Source organism: Ascidiella aspersa, chromosome 8 (assembly GCF_963924565.1).
Source record: "Ascidiella aspersa chromosome 8, kaAscAspe10.2, whole genome shotgun sequence".
Classification (NCBI taxonomy): Eukaryota; Metazoa; Chordata; class Ascidiacea; order Phlebobranchia; family Ascidiidae; genus Ascidiella; species Ascidiella aspersa.
In genome coordinates, this window is record NC_139454.1 from 21,634,132 (window position 1) to 21,651,653 (window position 17,522).

Consider the following 17,522-nt stretch of genomic DNA (forward strand, 5'->3'; position numbering starts at 1 on the left):
AAAAACTATAGTCAGCCTTTAGAAATTGTCGCATTAGGTTCAGCTCGAATTTCGTTTTCAATAACTGACTTCTGTTCGACCGGCAGTCAGTAAAACATCAGAAACGTGTCGTGGACGACGCCAATTCAGTTTATTTTATGCAACAATATGTTGTTTACATCACAAAATTTGTTTAATTATTTAGGTTAAAATTTCTAATTTTTAAGAAAAAAACAATCGCCCTAGTTAATGCAGTTCGGTTGTATTTAGTTATTGTATTGTATTTTAGAAATACAAGACGTTAAACGGGTCCTCGTTTGCAGGTTTTTAATCGTCGTTGCGGTCGCATATTAACCACCTGATGCGCGGCTGGGCGGCCGTGGGCCACGTCTGAAAATAGTCGGCTTCTTTCTACTGCATTGCATGAATGTCAGTGAATCATCCGTTGGCCGGTTTGAAAAAAAAACACTTCAAAATTAACTTGCCCGTTTGCGTTCCAACCCAGGTCGGTTTGATTATAGTAAAAGCGGCGTTCACACGAAAAATATGGTATAGGGCTGAGTTTTGAAAGCCCTTAAAAGTGGCCCCTTGCTTACCAACACGCCGTTCGTTGAATAGAAAATCGCGTTTCCTGTTCGGCCCGAAGAATTCTGCTGCGGCCGAAAACGTGCGCGCACAAATAATTGACATGAAGATTTGTCACCGCAGAAAATCACGTGCTGGTGACTCCGACTGTCGCTTTTGAGATTTATTAGGCCTGTACAATAGGCCGATGGTTATCATTAAGTGAAAAGTCAAAGCGGTCGATTGAAACACGTACAATTATGCTATTTGTCAATCAGTAATGCGACGATCCTAATTCAATAAATAATTTTTACTTCTTTGCATTGGTCCGTCAATTGTAATTAAAACAACCCAAACGACTTAATTAGTTTAATTATGAATGCATTAATTTCAATAGTTGCCAGTAATATTTAGCGGACAATTGTTTTTAAATTGTGAAAAGTGATTTCTTCCAATAAAGTTTAAACTGACAATCAAACAAACCGTTTGAATAACTATGTTTGCCGTTCATGGAGCAGTTGTTTTACAGTCCAGGGATGTTCAACCTGCCCCGTCTAACGTAACTAATTTTTTTAAGTAGTATTTTTTAGAAAAAAATGTTCAATGTTATGAAAACGTGGAGAAAGTTCGCAATACGCTGGAGCGTACAAACATTGTAATGCATTTTACGTCATGTAATAGTTTGTTTTGAGGCTGATATATTTGAGTCTATGACCACATCCCAACAGCCATAGTACATAATAAGCAACACAGAAACAACTTATTCAATTTTAGTTTTCTTAGTACGATATTTCCGCCTTTTTGGATGAGAACAAAATTGGTAATCTGGCTTTGTTGTGCTTCAGCCAGACTTGGACAACTAGATTTATTTTAGCTTTTTAAAATTAGATTAGAATTAAAATTAGAGCATTTCATTTCTTCCAAATTAGATTAGAATTAGGATTAGATCATTTTGAGTTTTTTCAAATTAGATTAGAATTACCGAAATCCTAAAAAATTAAATTTCAACTAGAATTTGAAATAGAATCACCTATAGTTTTTACAACCAATTTAATTTAATCACAGTTTATTCTTATAAGAAAATGAATTGTAAATATGCGTGTGCTAATTTGTATGCATTTTTATGCTTTTTAGCCTGTAAAAATTACTAAAAGTCGTTTCAACCAGAAAAATTTAATTGAAATTCTGTGTTTGAACTGAGAGACTAAAAATGCCGTTGGACAAAGTAGCATTTTTTTGTAAAATCCGAATTAGAGTAGAACTAGAATTAGAGCGCACAAGCAATTTACAAATTAGATTAGAATTAGAATTAGCCGCATTTTGCTCTAATTCATTGAATTAGAAAACTAGAATTATCTAGTTGTCCAAGTCTGGCCTCAGCAGGGTCTACGCAAATTATAATCCGATTTTTGCGCGGAGGTACTAGTCGGATAGATAGATAGATTTAAATGTATTTTCGAAACAACGGTAAATACATGGAAAAGAAAAAAAAATTATAAAATAAGGAAGCGTCCGTAGTTCCCAGGGGGCGGCGAAAGACTGTTAAGTCATCTATAGTCAGCTGCCCCCTGGCCGTGATTCGATTCAAGTTAAGCATTTTTCACGAAAACGAAGGTGAAACAAGACACATAACAAATATAATTATTTGTAAATGCACACGAAACGAGATATATAATAACGAGAATTGTTCTCAAACAATTGACAAAAACAAACAAAACAAAATGCCTTATATTAAGGCGAAACAAGATACATAACTAAAGGAAAAATTCGTAAATACAGGACAAGAAAACAAAATTATTTTTACATTATTTTGTAAACTGTAAATTTTACTGCTTAGTCGGCGGCCCCTTTGATAAATTGTATGATTTATAATATCCATTGATGCGGAACTGATTGCAAACAGTGTTTTTTTCTTACCTGACATTTCAACTCGTGTTGTTGTTTTTTTCCTTATGTAAAATAAAAACAATATCAGAGTATCCGCAAATTGCAATCCTATATTACTGGGTCTTACTAATGCAGAAAAAACTAAGCGAATCACGTAAATGTTGATAGAATTCGTAAACATTGATATTAACCAGTGATTGTCGACCGTCGTTCTGTGAAAGATTGGTCAAATTAAAAAAATACCTGCGGAGGAATTCCTTGGGTACTGACGATATTTCAAGTAACACCGGTTGAAAATCATTGTACTGGACTTAGAGCTCCGTGTTTGCTTACGTCTGGGTAAACGTTTTTGTTAACTGTGAAACACCCATGCATTTTTGGTGTTGTTGCTAAAATCATTTAGGAAATGTTTTTTTGTAATACAGCTAAAATAAGATTTAAAGTTATATGGCTAATTAAATTTGTTTGGTCAATTTTTGTTATTTCTCATTTTCATTTACCGTTCTTTTTTATCGTGGGTTCAAAAATCAAAACACTTGATTTAAAAAAAATAATAATAATTTTTTTCTTAGTAGTACATTATGTCAAAATTTTAAAATGATCCTGAAAACACGTTATTCATCACAATGTTAAGCTCACTCCATACACACCCCAGCCAAATCTCGTCTCTGATGCGATACAGACTTAATGAAAGCGAAACAGAGGGTGAAAAGCATTACGCATCACACAAAGAAGAAATGATGTGGGCAACAACTGTTACAAGGTAATTAAATACCAACTCTGCAGGCGTCCCAAGCAATTACCGAACGGCAATATTTCTAAAACATGGACTGAACGGCAATGTTCAGTCCTGGAAGTTGAAAACACAGACCGACTGTGGCAAGTGTCTCCAATAACGTGGACAAAAGTATCGCCGGAACGTAAAGTGACTCGTTGTTCGACTTTGGCAAAACTAGAAGAACCAACACAAATCCGGTGCTCAAAGCGTAAGCGATTGTCACGCAAAATACGACCACCAGATGACGACGTAGATTATTTAGCAGTAGTAAGCTTGGAAGGCTGCGGCTTTGTACGACTCTTAACGTACTCTGTTGAGGCGCGTCGGTTTGCAGTTCAGTATCGAACGACGACTGGCTGCTACCAGGCTCGGTGCGACCCGATTGGTATGACATCACGATGTCGTCACCACGTTTGAATAGTCCAAATGACGTCACGGCTATTGGGGCCAGCAGAACGATGTAGGCAAACCAGATGACACTTCCGGCTTTGATTTGTTCATCATTCATTGGCCACATAACGGTTGTGTTACCTTGAAAATTAGACTTAGTTAATCGTAGTCGCATGCAAAATTGACAGCACGGTTGTTGCTGCTGTTTTTAAACGGATGCTAGCGGTTTCTTTTTGGTGAAACCACATTTGTTTAAACCCCAATTCTACTCTGTAAAGGTTGTGCGAAAGAAAAAGGTATCGCGACGCTAAAAACAACAAATTTTCTGTTTGGTATTTTTTCATGATTTCTAAATTTAGAAAAACGAAAATATTTGGAGTACAAAAAACATGACTCTTTTTCGGTCCATATGACATTGATAGAAGAGGAAAGTCTTTCAGCACCTAATTTGCTTTACGTTGGTTGAATGCCAAACCAGTCGCTTTGTAGAGCTTTCTAGCAGAAAGAATAACGAACACCCCTTAGCAGGGACGGATCTATGATTTTGGTTGCATTCACTTGAATAACATAGGCCAAAAATAAAAATATTAGGGGAATGACGGAGTGGATCCATCGGCAAGAATTTAGAAGTAACTATTCCCTAAGCAAAAATAAACTCAATGCAAACCGCTTCGGGTATCGTTCCCGTAAATGCAGGATCCCGTTGCCGCACTCGCAACACTGAAGACAACCGGAACAAACCAGGATAAAACTGCGGCCGCGTAAGTGGTCCTTTTCCGGTGACGCATCAAATAAGACCAGAATCTGCAAAAGACTTGTTCGTGATAACTTAAGCCAAACAGATAGTTAGCCAGTGGAGCACAGGACAGCAACCGATGTCCTACGAATTAAATTGTAATTTTTTTGACCAAAAACTTAAACTTTATATCAGCGAGGTTAAGGGTTTTAGTCAGTATGAATGTTAAACCTGGTAGAAAAGTAGGTAACATTTTAAACGTTTAAATAACTTTTTATTTTTTATTTTTAACATGGAAAAGATCAGCGGCGAGTCAGAGGTTCTTCAAAAAAAAAAAAAAAAAAACATGAGCTAAGGTCGGCAATTTTTGTTAAAGATGCTGTCACTAATTTAAGGTATTTAACCAGTAGACTTTAGAAACCTGCTGTTTTCAGTCCAAAACTGTAAAGCTGTAATGGAGTCTATATAGGGTTTACAATTTACTTGTTCCCTTTTAATATTAACGTTTTTTTTTTAACTTGTCCTGTTTCTTAAACGTTTTTATTTTTCTTGTTCCTTTTTTAATTTTAACGTTTTTGATTTTTTTTTTTGGGGGGGGGGGGGTCAGGGGACTTGTTGAGCTGTACTTAGTAGTCGTCGGGAACGTACCGCGGCATCAGCTTGTCGCTGTCCACGCCTTCAAGTGTTGTGACGTTTTGGCAACTCAAACAGCATAAAGCCCTGTTTTTCGCTTTAAAATCAAACTTGAAAAATTGTAAAAAACGGGTTCGTACGAACCGGTGTTGAACCATCTGCTGTTTTCTTTCCTTTATCCTAATATTGTGTGAATCGTTTACCAGGATTACAGACCTATACCACACTTGAGTAAAAAGCAAATTCACTTAGCGCGAAATACTTAGGAGTGTAATGTCTGGAGGTAATAAACTTGGACGTAAAGTGAAAATCAAAAGACAAAACTATATAAGCTGAAACACTTTAAAAAAGTAAGGATCTCCCGCGGACAACAAAATGTAAAACAAAGATTCTTGTCTTCGTATCCAAAGATCTTAAGACTGTTTATTTATTAAACCATCAAAACATAAAATCATTTCTTAAAATCTTTCAGAAATATATATTACGCCTATAGGCATCGTCAGTTTATGTACAAAAATAAACATGTAAAAATTCCAATATTGGTAGTTAAATAGTAAAAATATAAAATTAAAAAAATAGTAGGATAGCGTATAGGTCTAAAATTATAGAACACCTGCAGATGTCAGATGCAAAAGCAACACCTAGCGAATGGCATTCGTGAAACAACGTAAAAAAAAATATATATATAGGTTGACTTTTGTAAACGTTTTTAATAATTCGTACGAAGGAATACTGTTGTTTATGCTTGCCATTACCGTTTCAGTGCAGGTCCCACGACATAATTCTGTTGTTCGAAGTCGGCGACCGTTTTGTTGACTCGCAATATGCCCTCTTGCAAACCCAAAGCCACGAACGCCAGGCCTCCAGCAATCGCTTTGGGAAAGTATTAAGATATTTGGTCAATTTGATGCTCTACGCTTATAGCCTACACTTTTGTAAAATGTCTAATATATTTTGTTTCATCGCTTGTGGTATAAATTCACTTTTTAAGGGAAATATTACAGATTTATTGACTTGCAGTTGTTTTGTTTTTTTATTTCGTCAAATGATGCTTATAGCATAGTCGTTTGCATTTCAGACGGAAAAGTAGGTATCATTTTTAAACCTTCGAATAGCTCTTTATTCATTTTCACCTGAATAAAGAGTTATTGGAAACGTTCAAAATGGTACCTACTTCTGTATGGGCTTTGATATTCTTATTACCATTTTTTGTTTCTCTTCCTGTGTCTGTAAGATATCGTTACTCACCGGTGCACGTGGCGAACATGGTTGCCTTCTGGAGATGCTGCAGCCGACAAAGCACGACTTTCTCCTGGCTTGGCTCGCAGAACAATTTGCTGAACACCAAGGCGGCGTCGAACAGTCGCAGGAAGTTGTGTACGAAGCAGGCCACCACCACATTTGCCGCCAGCAAGTTGACCGCTTGTGTTCGCAGCTTACTCCTTTCAATAGGAAAATTTGCCCGTCAATGTATTTCGCCAAGTTCAAAATCCAGTGGTGGCAAACATATCGTGCAATGATAGCACTGCGGTACTTCCAAAAATAACTATTGTAGCCTACCGGTGGATGTCCCATATCTTATTTAATACGATACAGTCCGATCCGGCATAAGATTTTAATATCTATTTAAATAAACTAAATTTATTAAACAGTTCAATATATTTTTCGAAAATATATTAAACCAAAATTTGCCTCAGCGTTCAAAAGACAAAGTACATTGGTTGTTGATGTTGTTTACAAACAAAATACCATTTTTTGGATCGTAAACCATGACCGAAATGCCTATATCAATTTTGGTAAGTACCTATACCACCACTTCTCATCAGGAATCGGCTTCGCTTCAATATTATCGAGCATTCCAAACGCCCAACGATCTTTCCTAACGCGTAACCATAGACTAACCAAGGGCCAGTAATGACCAAGTGAAGTTTGAAAAAAATCTTTTTGCCCGTCTTTTTTTGTTGATGGGTATAGGGTTGTTTACAGGTCTAGACGGGAAATTACAACCGAAACTGTTTTCCGCGGAAATCTTTTTTAGCAATAATTTAAAGAATAGCTAAATTCTCATACAATTTCCAAAAGAAAACACTTCAGTAAACTATGGTCTAACAATTACCTATATTTCAACATAGCAAACGTGAGAAAAAAATTGACGGGCAGAGTTACGATGCATGCCACCAATTCAGCCAACGCCCAGTCTCCCAGTTCAGATTGCATTGCCATCTTGTTGTAGTTATTTCAGAAACATCTCTACATTTATAGGGGCCTGAAACAACCAAACTGCAACTTTTTAAAGGCATGTTGGCTTAAACAATAGTATAGGTGTTAGCCGAATCTTTACTTAAACAACAGCTAGATAGTGTTGGCACAACATTTTAGGCAAACTTTTATTCAGATATCAGCAAACCAACTGAAGAATACCCCAAATCACACTTGGAACATCACATTGCATAACTGAAAACAGTTGATCTATCTTTACATAGGTTTTGTATAGCAACAATCGTAGTTCAATATGGCTGAATTGTCGGCGACTTTGTCAAATTTTATTTAATGTACCTAACGGCTGATGCATTTAATATTTTTATAACGCCGAATGCTAAATACTTTTTTAAATTGGCTCACACTCCATTGACCTACACTCCATTTATTATAAAAAATACTACAACAAAAAGTCTAACGATCCGTGCTCTTAAGCGTTTGGAACAAGAACATAACACAAATCGAAATTCGACCTTATCTTGATAGTCCATCTGGAATAATATTCAACTTCAGTCTGCTAGCAATGGCACTTCTATAAATACTATGCAAATGATTGCCTAAATGTCACTTTAACAATGGCCGACGAAAGAGATGTCAATGGGCCAATCTCGGGATAAACCGCGTTTGTTACAAACTGCCACATGTGACAATTTTATTTAATAAAGTTATGTAAAACAAACCAGCAACGCTATGACGGATCGCTTTAACTGAAATACAGTTAATTGTACAAGTCTTCTAATTGTTGTATTCTCGACATGTAGATTTAATGTTTACAAGACAGAAATATACACGATTTGATTTGATTCGAGGTTACTAGGTTTACCACTTTTTAAGTATTCATAATACTTTAGCCGACAAAAACAATATGGACCCACATTGCTGTACAACGTAAAATAGAGGTATAACTGAAAACACTGATATGGTAAATGGCAGCAAAAAAGAATGTTTAAAACGGGGCTAGCTATAATTATTTTTCTTCTTTGTACAAAAATCCGAGGTTCAGTATGCCTAAAACACTAACGAATTGATCACAGTATTTCTAAGAGTGTCTTTTTTCGATGTGCTATTAAAAGGCTTTTTATAGCCTCTCATTTTTGTTAGTAATAATATATCAATTAATATTTTTTTAAATGTGATATGTTACAAATCATTAAGTAGTTTGAAATACCTATTCCGTTGTATTTCCTAATTTTTATGCACTATAGTGATTGTGCGATAAATCGATATAGTCTACAAATCTGCAATTCAGAACACGTGTGTGTGTCGACATATATGGAGACTTAAGTAGGACGTATTGAAAAACATGCGATTTTTGTCGTTCTTATATAACTCATTCCGAACGTATGTAATTCTAAGTGAAAACAACTTGCTATGCAACAACTTAAAAAACGATGCCGACTGCCTCCTTTGCTTGCCGTTCAGCTTCGTAAGCAGCCACAGCTTACGATGTAAAGCATCAACTCGGCGAAAGAGTGGACGGCCGACCTGAGGTTGGGCAACTCGGCGCAGAGGGCGACGGCCGAGAAGCACTCAGCAGTCGGGGAGAGGATAAAAATGATGATCATGGAGTAGGGATGACGCTCCATGAAGTCCTCGTTGAGCGTGATGATCATCACGGAGACTGTTATAACCATGAGGCCAGTTCCGACGATGTAGACCACCGAGATGCGGAGCAACGCGTTCAAATGCTTGGCCAGCTTACGCAGCAACAGGCTGCTGTGCTTTCGCGAGTGCCTGAACATTTGCAACCTCTTCAGCGCTTTCTTTTGGATCGTGCTGCTTCGATCGACGTGCACCTCTTCAGGAGGAGATCCTTCCACCTCCTCTTCAACGACTCCCTCCTCACAGATGTTCGGGATTCCTTCCGCGACTCTTATTCTCTTGGACTCTCTCCGGTGAGACATCATCAGCTTCCCGACCCGCTTGAAGTCGATGTTGGAGCGGATGATCAGGGCTATGAGTAGGATGACGTACAAGATCCAAATGCCGCATCCGAGTAGCAGGATCATGTTGGGAAGAGGAGGCCAAACCGACGAACAGGACTCGGTGATCGGGACCTGGCTGTCTGTTTCGTTGGGATCTTTCTCTGAAACACATCAAACCAGTGATTCTTAACCTTTTATGGCTTGCGGCACCCCTCAAAAATAATAAATATATTTTCGGCGCCGCAACTGGTATTTTCGTTGTGTTTTACTGAAATGTCCCTATAAATGGAACTGGAACAACACAATCAACTTAAAACATGTAGGAAAATGTCATTTAATATAATGGTCTTTAATCGTACACAAATAGAGGTATCAAGAAGCTTACCAATTGCAAAAATCAGATTCTTAAAGATTCTCAAATACCTATCGGCACCCTTGAGCATTAGAAATTGCACACCAGGGCGCCGCGGCAACTCCGGTTGAGAACCACTGACATAAAGCCAATACTGCAATAATATACTGGCCTGCTTGGTTTAGATAATGCACCCAACGAACCCAAGACATATTCAGTCACTATTTTTATCTGTATTTTGGCATATATTAATATAACGCAAATTGAAAGAACCGGTCGCTTTAAAATCGGGAAATATTATTAGCGTAATTGACGAAATTAGATTTTCGAGTCATCATTAAACAAAGTGAATTTTTTATTATTGCAGTATTATAAACATTCCGTAGGGTAAGTCAAACTCGTAAATCTAATCCGAGGTTGTAAACTTAGCATGTTTTAGTTAAATGAATATTGTTAAATTTTTAAACAGAATATATAGTTTATATGACCACATGGAAGTTCACCACGTCTTTATTCGATCTCATTCTCATGTTACTTTCAAGCCACACGGCCGAACATGAATCAGAATCATAGCAAAGCAACCCTACCTCCCGGACATGGAACGCGGTCGTAGTTTCTTGGCACGTAGTTGTACCAGCAGATGCAGTTGCTTTGGCACTGAAAGCCAATCGCCGAGGCAACAGAAACGACAATGGGTAGAATCCATGACGAAATGATAAGGAAGTAGGCAACTGCTTTGCGGTGCTTCTCATTGAAGGCCGCCAACCTACAAAGAAGCAAGTGCGTATTTGGTTTGTAGCTATTTGCTGTCACACTGACAATGACGACTGATAGGTTTGTCGCTTTGAATTGCCTTTCAAAATCGCTGCCTTCACAAACTTCACTTCGTGCCATACACCTGATAACGTGGGGCGTTTAGATTTTTAATTTGTGGCTCTGTTTGGTCGTTGTGTTTCTTTTTGTTCAAAGTAGATTATTGAAATATTTCGTTTGCAAGTTTTAATTAGTTTAGGTAGCATTATGTAAAAGTTTGTATCACGTGAGTTACCAACCGAAATAATCTTCTTTTCAACATTAGTGAAGGGGAAGATATTTTTAAGTGGTTTATTAATATACTGAAAACACATTTTGATGACATTCTTATAGTGAACCTATATGAATACCTTTTCACATATTAAAAACGAAATTTAACAAAAACTGGTTGATAAAACCTTACATGCAAAGTATTACTTTTGTATTAATAATCAGGTTTAATTTCAAAACCAATCATTGTTAATACTTGGAGTTCAATGTAGCATATGTTTTCTATATGTGGTTATAATATACATTTATTTACATGAGAAGTTTTTAAGAATGGTAATCACTTGAATGTGTATTTTAAAAGTGTTTGTTGATGGATAATGAAATTGGACATAAAATCGTTCAAAGACAAAGCGTCACAAAATGCTCAACTGATTAGACATTTACAGCATTATCGACTATCGTAATTTGTGATGATGAGATACGCTAAACAGCCGAAATCAACAGACACAAAAAATATGAACCTTGTCTTCCAAGTATTTTCTTCCACGGTTTCGTGCATTTCCTCTTCCGTGACTCCTGCCACCGTTCTGTGAACCCGGAAAAGGTTCTCTCTCAACGCCATTATGACGAATGCGATGCCACCGGCAATTACTGCGGAACAGGGGTTCTTAAACTTTTTTCCCGCAGACCCTTTTATTATATTTTTCCCCGCGGACCCCCTATATTTTTTTTTGCCCTATTTTTTTTTTTTTTGCAAAAATTTTTCAAAAATGACGTCATAGATTTCAGAAAACTGTTTTTCGGTCCACAAAATGTTAAAGTAAAATGGAGTCCAAATGCATTCAGTGCATAAGCGTTTTATTTTTAATTAACCTGTTTTCTCTGAAAAATTAATTACTTCTCAAATATACACTAATATATCAATTTGGCCTTCATGGACCCCCTAAAACTAGTTAACGGGGCCCAGTTTAAGAACCCCTGCTATAGAGATTTCAAGATGGACACAAAGTTAAAATACTAAAAGACACAAAACACAAATGAATGAGGACTATTACGTTTGTACCTCATTAAACTTCTCTATCTTGCTCTCAAACAACGTTACCCATTGTCTGTCGTTGGTTTCAATTTCAAGTTACGGCACAGCAGCAATTCAACCAAAGTATAGTAGTTACATGCTTAACTAATCGACGCTCCAATCATATGAGCTAGGGGCATTAAATATTAAGTAAAATTAACAAACCACGAGAAGCCATACACGTTTTCCTGGCATCAAACGGATTAAAAATAGATTGTTTTGTTGCTGTTAATTTTGTTTAAGGACAGTTGTAATGACTTAAGTCAATGACTTCCCTGTGTCCCCACAAGTGACTGATTTAAAAACTTGCCGTTTGGCCAAAAAGTCCTTGACGTGAGTTAATTTAACAAATGACTTGACTGGGATGGCATTCATTTAGGAAAATTACTTGACGTAAAAAATAAGTGTTTTAATGAAACACTTTTCGTTAAATATTTTCATTAGATACCTCAGTTTTCAGACGTAGAAATTGTCTTGCTAATTGTTACGTTTTACGTTTTCGCTAAGCGATATATTTCTTGTAGCGGTATAGAATTACTAAATTAAATCGTCCAGCATGTGGGTGTGATGCCAACGACTTGACTTTAAATTGACATGCTATGGTAGGCCTATGGCAATGACAACGCGGTCTTACGATACACTATCGTTACAGGCCCTATAGCAACTCACCCACGTACATCACCACGATCAGCAGCTTATGGATCAGCCACAGATCGAAGAGCACAGGGTTGCGAGTCATTTCGTCCGAGTAGTAGCTGGCAGGTCCGCCCGCCAGTCCGTAAATTGACCAAGTCAGGTCGCTCACCCTCACCACACTACTCACCGTGCATGCGATTACCACGTTACCCGCGTAGATGTTCACCAACTGCGAGCGCAACTTGGACCTAGAGGAAGAAGCATACCTTTTATGGTTTTATTATTTGGTTAAACGCTTATGAAATTCTTATTTCGTTAAACGTTTTATGATTTTCTTAGCACGTTAAATGTTTTATGATATTCATATTACGTTAAAAGTTTTATGATACTCTTAGTACGTACAACGTTTTTTGATATTCTTATTTCGTTAAAATTTTTTTGTTACTTTTAGTACGTTAAACGTTTGATGATATTCTTATTACGTTAAAAGTTTTATGAAATTCTTATTTCGTTAAACGTTTTATGATTTTCTTAGCACGTTAAACGGTTTATGATATTCTTATTACGTTAAACGTTTTATGATATTCTTAATACGTTAAACGTTTTTTGATATGCTTATTATGTTAAACGTTTCATGATATTTTTTTACGTTAAACGTGTTATATTTTTCGCAAAACATATAAGAAACACCTGTCAGGGTTGGCTTCATTTAGCATTAAATGCTTTTCTTATGTAAACTTAGTGTTGTAATGACTCAAAATGCACCCAAGTCACTGTTTTTAAATTACTCGACTTGATTAAGTATTTTGGACAAATGACTTGACTGGGACTTAAGTCAATTCAAAATGACTTTTTTACAACACTATAGTAAACGTGGGTTTAACCCCAAGTTTCCGCTTTAGATCCCAGCCGAGCTAATCAGGGCAAAAATCAATACTTTGTAGGATAATTAAATTTAACTGTAAAATCGACTGCATTAAATTGATTTGTCTGTAACAGTGTTTTTTTTTAACTTTTCTATGGCACGGGACGCTTAGGCATTTAAATAATTTTGCGGGACACTGGTCGAAAGTTTATTATAATGCATGAAAAGCAACAACATTTCAACAATTTGTTCACTTTCAATTTTTTTTTACACCCATGGTGTATGGTGTTGTTAAACCAGTGGTTTTCGCCCAGTGTTCCATAGAACATTGGTCAAAATGTAAAGTTTTCATGGAACACCGGTTGAAAAAGCAACTAATAATAAAAGCCAAATGTTTTGTGCGTTCGCATGACAGGCCAAATCCGCTTTGATTTGTGTATTTGTAGTACAATATCATTTTCAGCATTGTCTAAGAATATGTTTACACTGTATGAGCGTGACTGCTCTGGATGTCATTTGCTAAATAAAAGCAAAAGTTTTTTTTTTTTCTTTTGTTCAATAAAATGTTTTATTGTGTGTAAACGTTTTATGATATTTTTATTACGTTTATTATTTTATATTTTTCGCAAAATTCAGCAACAATACCCAACTCATAAAGGTGCGGCAAACAAACGGAGCTATATTAAAAATAAAATCAGGCGTGAATTGGCATTGTACGTGATAAGTTGTGCCGCAAAGCATACATTAATTTTTCAACACGCGCCAATTTGTTGCTGCTAACATGAGTTAAAGCTTCCACGCTCATATTATCCTCGTTTATCAACTTTGTTTATGTACAAGCATCCTGCTACTAACCATTTAACTATATTGTATGATAAATCTGCAATGTTACTGCTTTTCATACTGCTATTGCAATGCTTGCATGTTTTTAATTGTCATTGCAATTTTGACTTTTCTTTTTCTTTTAAAAAAAAACTCTTTTCGAAGTCAAGTCACACTTTATTGTGGGTCAATTTTTGCACTAAAAAAACAGTCAATTCCAAACAGGAGTGGATCCAGGATTACTTTTTGTTTGGTCATGAAAAACTGTTCAGAGATGACGTCACTAAGTCTCCAAAGTACGTCATAACATGTCGCAATAAAAAGTTACCCTAAGAATACCACACGGTTTGTTTGTTTTGTTTAAGTCAGGTTGAAGAGATGTCACTTTTAATGAAAAAGCTGCGTTACCTGGGGGGTTATCGATTCGCGCAAAAGCAAAAAAGGCCTCTATACTGTTTAACTTGCCAAAATGGTCGTTTAAGATAGTGCGATAAGACGAACGACGCCTTTGGTCTAACTCTAAGACTTTACAAAAAATGGGCTAAAGTATTCTAGGCCTACAGACAAAAAAAGTTTCGCGCTTTTCGCAAAAAATTGTGTTTACCTATAGTTTACCAAAAGATCTTGAGTCAAGTCAAGTCAGTTTACCAAAACGACCCAAGTCAAGTCAAGTCATTTTACCAAAACGACCCAAGTCAAGTCAAGTCATTTCACCAAAACGACTCAAGTCAAGTCAAGTTATTTTTATCCAAAACAACTTAAGTCAAGTCAAGTCATTTTACCAAAACAACTTAAGTCAAGTCAAGTTATTTTACCAAAACGATTTAAGTCAAGTCAAGTCATTTTACCAAAACGACCCAAGTCAAGTCAAATCATTAAACCAAAACGATTTAAGTCAAGTCAAGTCATTTTACCAAAACGACCCAAGTCAAGTCAAGTCATTTCACCAAAACGACTCAAGTCAAGTCAAGTCATTTCACCAAAACGACTTAAGTCAAGTCAAATCATTAAACCAAAACGACTTCTGTCAAGTCAAGTTATTTTTATCCAAAACGACCTAAATGAAGTAAGGTAATTTTATCAAAACAACTTAAGTCAAGTCAAGTCATTTTACCAAAACAACTTAAGTCAAGTCAAGTCATTTTACCAAAACGATTTAAGTCAAGTCAAGTCATTTTACCAAAACGATTTAAGTCAAGTCAAGTCAAGTCATCTAAAATCATTGACTTCAGTGCACATAAGTCGATTCGTTGGCTTAAGCCATTACAACGCCGCTTTTTTAGGGATAAATCCAAACAAGCTCGAAAATCACCTGAAGACCACCAACGAGGTCGCGAGAAAGAGGTTGATTGGCAGCCCGATGCAGGAGGCCACCATTTCGGCGAAGAGGAAGACCCAGGGCTGCGGAACGCAAAGCGTATCATGCGGGTTGGTCAGGTTACTCGCGTTGGCCAACACAGGCAGGTTTGCCGCGCTGCTCATGTTGCCTATAGAGGGAGGATTGTGCTTTTTCGATGGTTGCCTACAACAGCGATCTGTCGTAAAGAAAATACAGTTATGAAAAGGCTTAGGGAAAATAACTAGAGTAGAGCAGACCTAATTAATATGTTTCTGAAAAAATTACACTTCTAACTTCGGGTGTCCGATAAAATCGGATCGGAGCCGATACCCGATACCAAGTGGTGTTATCGGTACTCGTCCGATACTAGGTTGGTATCGGTGCCGATCCGATACCAAATTAATATGGGAGTTCTAGCAATGCTTTGCGAACAAACGCAGCGTCAAGTAACGGACATCTGTACTTTTAACGCATCAATACCTATAACCACTATTTCGACTGTTAAATTAGAGATATTACCACTTTTGGTTTTAAATTAATCAAATTTAATATAAATCCCTCTTTGACCCGGCTATCAAAGACTTTTTATATTTTTCGAGATTTTATTTTTATGTTTTTTTTGCAAATTACAACACATTTTATTTAATAGGTCGAATTTCAAAGTTCCCTTATATCTAACGGGCCAAAAGCGCACTTTCCAGATTGCGCCTGCTGCACACTTTCTGTTTAGGTTGTATGACGGCGACTTTCGCGTGATTTATGGCCGACTGTCGGCCTCTCTCTACAGGAAGTCGCCGTTAGTCGACAACGATCGAGCTCCACTTTGACTGATACTGCTCTGCGCAAGTCAGTTCAGGCCGCAGATAAATTGCAACGAATGAGAGAACACACCGATGGGAGCATATTCGTGTCGACATGACGGAGCTCACAGCGGTTTTTAAACGTTTTCAGGCGGCGGCAGAAAATATAAAAAAAATCGTGACACGCCTTCTTTTACCGACCATGCAATTTTAACTGGACAGACCCCTAATCCACGGTAAAGTAGGTTAATACCATTTTTTTTTATATTGAACATTTTTTAATAGAAGGTCGGATATCCGTAAGGCCTGGCGGTCGCGAGCTAAATTTAAGTTTTTTTGTGTCCGATATGTAAACTTGAATGAGGTTAAACGAAGGAAATATGAATAACTATTTACCAAAAGCTGTAATGATCTTCATGAAATTTGTTTTTCAGTTTAAACATCCCTTGAGATTTAAAATTTAATAGTAGAAGATTTCAACTTTATTTCATATTCATTGCAAGAATATTCCTCTGGCCGACAAAATTAACTCCTTAGTTTGGTGTCGTATAGTGTACATCAAGTCCAGCGCGTTTTGCTACCCCCCTAACCTAGTGCAAATAGCTTTTATTAAACGTTAGTCTACAAAAAATGTCTGCGGCACATTGTTGTGCGGCGGTACACATTTTTAAGAGATAATCAAATTTTTGACAATGTTTTTAATCGTAACCAATCAATTCACTTGTAACATTTGTAAAAAATGAATTTTTTATGACTATTCTGATCTTCGTTATATGCACAAACACAACTGTATTCATAAATGCTACAACGAAAGCATCGTGCTTACTTGATATCTTGCTGTCCACAATGTGAACAAATCTTCTTTTAAAGTCTAGAATTTGTTTGCGCCGCAGCAAATATCCGTTTTTAGCAATTTACGAAGCAATTCCTTTCATTGCAAGGCCCTACTCTAAAAATGTAAATAAATTCTTATTGGCTGATTAAATATTTTCAAATTTTACTCTATAAAAACAGTTCCGCTGCCACCTGTGAACAGTAGAACAAAATTTTATCTGCTGAAGCCGTTCTAAATCTAATAATCTATAAATGGCGGACAGCTAAACGTCTGGCAGTATATTTGCGTTTCAAGAAAAGTGGTAAATTCTTAGCATTAGGATACGTCAAACATGGTTTCGAATTGAAAACTGGATTTACGATTGAGATATTTTTCTGTTTGATTAAGCTGTTAAATGAAGTTCTGCAAAAACGCTTTTCCTTCTTTCTTTAGCGTTGCTTCCTCGTCTGTAGAAATTGTACGCCTATTATAGACTTTTTCCATAAAAAACGATTAAACTATGCTAGAGACCAAAGAACTATCCGCTCAAAATAGCTAAACATCTCCACACTGTTTGTTGGCAAAGCTGGTTAAAGTAGCGCCAAATCAACAAAGAAGTCTCTACAAACTCCCAGCTACATGCAA

General features: G+C 36.7%; 1 protein-coding gene across 1 annotated transcript; it reads right to left on the reverse strand.

The window, feature by feature from the left end:
- Window positions 1–8,644: 8,644 nt before the first annotated feature.
- On the reverse strand, window positions 8,645–15,451 carry LOC146136848 (uncharacterized). Its single transcript, XM_083396271.1, has 5 exons — window positions 15,237–15,451; window positions 12,271–12,485; window positions 11,048–11,177; window positions 10,091–10,269; window positions 8,645–9,312 (listed from the first exon to the last, which is right to left on the reverse strand). Exons 1-5 carry the CDS (start codon window positions 15,404–15,406, stop codon window positions 8,645–8,647), a joined length of 1,362 nt encoding a protein of 453 aa, XP_083252397.1. The 5' UTR covers window positions 15,407–15,451.
- Window positions 15,452–17,522: the final 2,071 nt, after the last annotated feature.